Here is a 6,000-nt window from a genome sequence, read left to right as displayed (position 1 = left end):
TAGAGTGTAGTCAGGTGTTTATTCCTAGATCTGGGAAAAGGTTACTGAGCTTCATGTTGTAACATCAAGGCGTCTTTGTTTGACTCTTCAATGACCAATAGACATTTGTTATTGTCTTTAATTGTAATCTGGATTGTGTTAAAGAGGGAGAACATGGTTGCCATTAGTTAATCCATAATATCAAACCTTTTCCTCAAACAACTCAAGACAGTAAATGTGACTTGGATGTACTAAACATGTTTAATTATTATTTTAAATATGAATTATGTGCCGCTCTATAGCTGTTCCACCCATATTATCTGCAATCCATAGATTGTTCTCATTTGATAACATCATGCAGTAGTTCATCAATGTAAATAAAGTTAACATCAAGTGTTACATAATTTAAATTGCTATGTATAACCTCTAATATTATCACACATTATCCCCTGTATAAAATATTTGTGCAATATTATATTTAAGTAATACCATTTGAGACCAGGTTTCATTTAAAAAATTAAAATGAAGAATTTACACATTATTTACTTAATAATTTCTTTACCCTTTTTATATTGAGTTCTTAAAGTGTATTTGAGTGGAGTAAGAAAAAAGTTAAACTATAAAAAATAAAAAAATCTTTTACAATAAAATTAGGCCATTAGTTGACTGGCTCAAGTTGCAATAGTGTTTAATGTTGAACCTATCCTGAGTTACAGGTGCTTTTGGTAAGACTTACTATTTTACAGAAATTGCATTGCCATACATCAGCTATGAGAGCCTGGGCCTCTCCTGGCTCATTTCTGACCAATAGAGCATCAGAACGTCGAAATGCATCACGGGATGTGGTGGTCTTCCACCATGTAGGAATTGGGGGGATTCTATATTCTCAAACACTTCGTGTCTTCTGCTCCTCTCTCTTTATGTCTCCCCCATCCTTCCTACAGCAGCCTTTAAACCTCTTGAGAGGTGGAGATTGGTCGATCACGGGGATCTGAAGGAGTAGCTCTCGTCGTCGTACTCCAGCTCAACCTCCTCGTCTTCATCCAGGGGTCCGTACCTGAACTTGCGGTACATTGTTCCATCCTGGCCCATGTACACAATGTTCTCCTCTTCCTCTTCCTCGCCGTCCTCATCGTCTCGACCATCGCTCTGGACGATGTGGTCGCTGTACTGACCAAGGGACGAGGTGGCGGCGGTCCGCGCCAAGCCCACCCTCCGGCCATCGAGTTTCTGGTAGCCACCGGCCTTGGCCTTGAGGGCTCTGAACACCGGCTGGGCTTTGGAGCGAGCCTGGAGGAGGAGGAAGAGCGTCCCACCAATGGCTCCGGTCAGCAGGACGCAGAGAGCCACCCAAAGCCCGGCCCGGCTGCCCGCCAGCTCCTCAGCTCCCCTCGGCACCACGTTGAAACCCGGGACACAATCCACTGAGGAAGAGAAATTAAGCGTGTCGGTGAGGGGCTGTCGAAGAGGGAGGTAAAAGGCACTGGGCTTGAATCACAATAGATTCAATTAGATTCAATAACACTAAAGAATGACAACTTCAACATGAACATGAAAAATCACCCCCAAATCCTGTCAATGTGATCGAGCAGTATCAGATAACTGTAGCGTGTACATCAGCATCATCAGGAATGCTAATTGGCCTAATATATGCTATACTCCCTTTCTCTCTGGAAAAACTAACTCCCTAACCCTGGATAATTTGTATCTCTACATGTTCATGCGTTTGCTCATCTTTCCATACCTATGGAGGCCTGGCAGTCGCAACATTCGTACGGTATGGGCTCCCTACGGTCGCTGTGCGTTTCCTTGCTGCAGCAGGACATGCAGCGGCCATCATCAGACAGCAGCTGGAGGCTTGGACACACGGTGCAGTTCCATTGGCTGGGGCCGCGGCAGTCCAGACAGCTGGGCTCACACGGCTGGCAGTTTGGCTCCCAATGGGCGGACTCCTTGGAAAGAAAGCGGGTTAGAGCGTTTCCTTGTGCTACACCCTGCGGCCCACCTACCGGGCATCACCTTGCCTGACACACACACAGAGGCCTCAGGATCCAGAACAGGAATGAGCAGCAGGAACTGATTTCTTGGTGGGTGGACTTAATGGACCAATTGAGTGACTGGCAACCATGCTTGAACCAGAGGAATGATTTCCACACTAATCTGGCTAGATATATGTAGCTATAGCTAACGCTTCAATAATCGTGGATAGTGGATTCAAAGCCCCTGAGCCCTTAAAAGAAAACTAGGACTAAACCCAAATCCCATGTGGGAGAGGAGGAAACCTTGAAAAGGAACATGTAGCAGAAGTGAAAGCACAATGGATACCTACCTGCTTTGCAAAAATGATTGAATAGCCATCAGAAAGGGATAGTCACTACATTTGAGAGAACATCTAAAAAGAAAAGTATTTTACACATGCAATGAGGATTACCTGGGGTGTAGCATAAAAACCCAGCATACATTGAGATTCACAGATGCCAACCAAGAAGTCGTATCCTTTGTAACACGATTCACAGGCGAGAGGGCCCTCACCTGGAAAGAGAGAAATCAGCTTCTTCAGAACTGCAACGGGGTGAATTATTTGTCTCACACACCATGACCATGGACCTAAATTAATAATAAATATAACCGCAAGCGGTGATTAACGGGGTAATGCAATACTGTGCCTCGGCTTTCAGGTGAGCCGCAGAGCAATGGCCGAATGTCATCTTCAGCTTGTTGATAATGCTCTAAGCGGGATTCGAACCCTCAACCTATGGATCACCTGTACAAGGCATTATCCCATAGAGCCACTTATAAACCTGAACTGCAGTCCATTCACATGGTGAAAATGTCTATTGATAAGCACACAAGTGAATTAAGGGCTTTCTTAAAAGCATATACCTGAAAAATCGTTGAAATTCTGGGGAAATTAAACATTTGTAGGCAAGAACACTAACGGAAGAAATATAAATATGACAGTTAATTATGAAGGAAAAATGGTTAACGAAGAAGTTCCCCTTAATGCCATATTGTGTCTTGGCAGTCAGATTCTGTGAAACGAATGAGCCGGAATGTTGATTGCCTGATGAATCTCAGGTGCTGTTCAATGTTATGTTACTTAAACGAGGGGCAATGTCAAGTTTAGCTTGTTCATAATGCTCTATTCAGGATTCAAACTCTCAACCTAAGGATCACTAATACAAGGCATTACCCCATTGAGCCACAGACATTCCTGAACCGCAGGAAGCCTCATTCACATAGTGAAAATGTCTATTGATAAGCCCAAATCAAGAAAACTCCAAGCACACATTTCACAAGAGAATTAAGAGCTTTCTTAAAAGTTTGCACTGTTAATGGTATCCACCTAATGATAGCCGTAAGTTATACAATAACAAAATTGTCATATAGGCAAAATGGGTTGAGTTTTCTATCAAATTGTGGGAAAAGTAAACATTTTTGATTTTAGAGATTTTGAGTCCAGGTCAATCTGGTAGGGAGAAATAATGCTAGTTCATAATTTTTATTAAATAGCGCCCCCTTTGGGTGCAGTACCACAATTTGGATTCATGGGTAGTGGGGGGTATTGGTATCCACCTAATAATAGTCGCATGTTTTTTTATACAGTAACAAAATGGTCATAAGAAAAATGGGCTAACTGCTCCAACTTTATTGGACAATATTTCTCAAATAGAACTAAATATAACAAATTATGTTAAATGATTATTGTGAGGTTTGGTCTAAAGATTTTATGTGGCGATTTTGGTGAATTTTTGATTATTTTTGTAGCCCATGAATCATTTTATCATGTTTGGCTTCAATATGAAATTGTCGGAAAAGTAAATTTTTTTAGGGCATAAGACCCGGGTTTTATAGATGCATCTGATTCCAGAGATTACTATTATGAAATAATTTTGAGTCCAGGTCAATCTGGTAAGGAGAAATAAGCCAAATTCATTGTTTTTTACAATAGCGCCACCTGTGGGTGCAGTACCACATGGACATGTATGTTGTCAAGGGCAGATTATACTATATTCTTAGAAAGAGACGTCTTCCTTACATGGATGTATGCTGAGCATGGTAGGTATGGTAAATTGTCATTTGTATACCTTGTTTTACCGGGGTTCGCACCCACTGTCAAACAGACGTTTGCGAAATGACATGTTTACCGTCCAGTGTAAGGCCCAGCCTACGTTGGAGAAGCTGCCGTTTAGATAGACAAACTTCAACAAATGCTTTTTTTCAGATCTAGACGAAAAGAATTGCATGGGTATACTATGGCATCTCCTCTCACTAGCCATCATTGACAGCTGAACCTACAGGGTTTTGATGCAAAGTTATAGCTGATAAAACGTGTTGTAAAGCTGTTTAGATGTGCATATATTTTCGTCTTTGGGCTTATTATTATATATTAAAGACCATATAGTCTCGATGTCACCTGGTACATGTGTGCCAAGTTTGAAGACTTTACCACCTCCAGCACCAAAGCGGTTATTGTGTGGGTGTTCTGGTTGAGTTGTAGCAATTGCATCAAATCTAAGTGGTCTGACCTTGAGGGTTGCACCTTGAAAGTTTTATGTAATTTCCTGCATGTTGTACTTTTCTAGTGGAAAAGGCAGCCTGTTGAGTATGTTACACTTCAACTGCTTATTATAATTTGTGCAACTTTTGACCATGTCGTTTTTTGATATATGGCCGAATTTGTCAAAATTAATAAATAATTCAAACAAATACAAAAGGGTTCCTACGGATATTGTAGGACCCCTAATAATAATAAAACAATTATAAGAACTGTTATTATTTGTACTTACTAATATAATGAATCACAATAAAAACAGAGCAAAAGCATTACAAAATAAAAAATATAGGGTGCAATCTTGACTATACAAACCAAACTGGCTTGTAAAAGCACAATTATGTGATCTTCCCTCAGGTGTTCCCAGGGTTCGAGTTAGGTGGGAGCCAGTGGGAGCTGAGCTCCCATAGAGTGAGGTCTGGCTCCCATGAAAGCAGCAAAATCAAATATCTGTGGGGGTCTCTGAAAATACCGCAGCATAATATTGTAATTACAAATAAAGCTATTTTCCCTTCCACATACAGAGTAATATTGACGTTAAGTAAGGGATAATAGAACGCCGGTCATTATCGGGAAAATAACCCCAGACAGGGCCAACCGGACACCGACGCGAAAGGGATGTGTCTTGCTTCGACCTGAAGGGGCTTATTTTCGATAATGAGCGGCTACTTGCCAAGTTGCCCCCCGTCAACAACTTCCAGAGACCCCCACAAAGATGGAATTATAACTCGAACCCTGGGTGTTCCGCATGTCAGGTGAAAATAGTAATGTTAGCCAACAGCAATACAATTGATTGTGTTTCAATTTGAACTCTGCATGTAACACTTAAAGGAGACATATTATGGTGTTTTCCCAACAAGTAAACCCTAGTAATTGAGTTCCAGAAAACATGTTTTTGAAGCGGTTTGCTGGAAATAGCTTTTAGGAAAAAAAATATCGTCTACCGCTATTCCCGTTTCAGTCCCTTCAGAATGCGCTGTTTCTGGTGTCTGTAGCATTGATGCAAATGAGCTGCTGCCTATTGAGCAATGAGCTGTCAGACTGAACCACAGCATGGAGGAGAAGGGATTGGGGGGAAGAGCTTTGGCATTGACTCTCTGAAGTCCATGAACCGCGACATGGAGAAGAAAAGGATTGTACTCCGGGAGCTGAGCTGACGGACTGCCTCCGAGCTCCCCGCGCCGGAGCTGCCGGCTGCAGTCCGGCCGCAATCCGGCCGCAGTTCGGCCGCAGTCCGGCAGCTCCGGCGGTGTACTCCGGGAGCTGAACTGGCGCCGAAGCTAGGTGGCAGCTCCAGCGGACAAGCAGCTCCGGCGGACGAGCAGCTTCGGCTGGGGTAGCTCGGCGGCAGTCCGGCAGCTCAGCTCCGGGAGTGCAATCCCTTTCTACTCCATGCCTCCTCCTCCCGACTTCCCTTCGGCGGCAGCTCCGGCGGGGTGAGCTCGGCGCCAAAGAAAGGGATTGTA

General features: G+C 43.0%; 1 protein-coding gene across 4 annotated transcripts in view; it reads right to left on the bottom strand.

Moving 5' to 3' along the window:
* pcsk5b (proprotein convertase subtilisin/kexin type 5b) overlaps positions 1-6,000 on the bottom strand; it is a 171,987-nt gene continuing 165,987 nt past the window's right edge. For all 4 annotated transcript variants that reach the window (XM_030375638.1, XM_030375636.1, XM_030375639.1 and 1 more), the window contains 3 exons: positions 2,411-2,511; positions 1,724-1,931; positions 1-1,403 (listed from right to left, as the gene is read on the bottom strand). In XM_030375638.1, the coding sequence (XP_030231498.1) occupies positions 961-1,403; positions 1,724-1,931; positions 2,411-2,511 (752 nt within the window). In that variant the 3' untranslated portion in view covers positions 1-960. The remainder of the gene's footprint in view (positions 1,404-1,723; positions 1,932-2,410; positions 2,512-6,000) is intronic.

This window comes from Gadus morhua, chromosome 13, assembly GCF_902167405.1.
Source record: "Gadus morhua chromosome 13, gadMor3.0, whole genome shotgun sequence".
Lineage (NCBI taxonomy): Eukaryota > Metazoa > Chordata > Actinopteri > Gadiformes > Gadidae > Gadus > Gadus morhua.
Note: the sequence above shows the minus strand (reverse complement) of the source record. Positions and strands in the feature narration are given on the sequence as shown.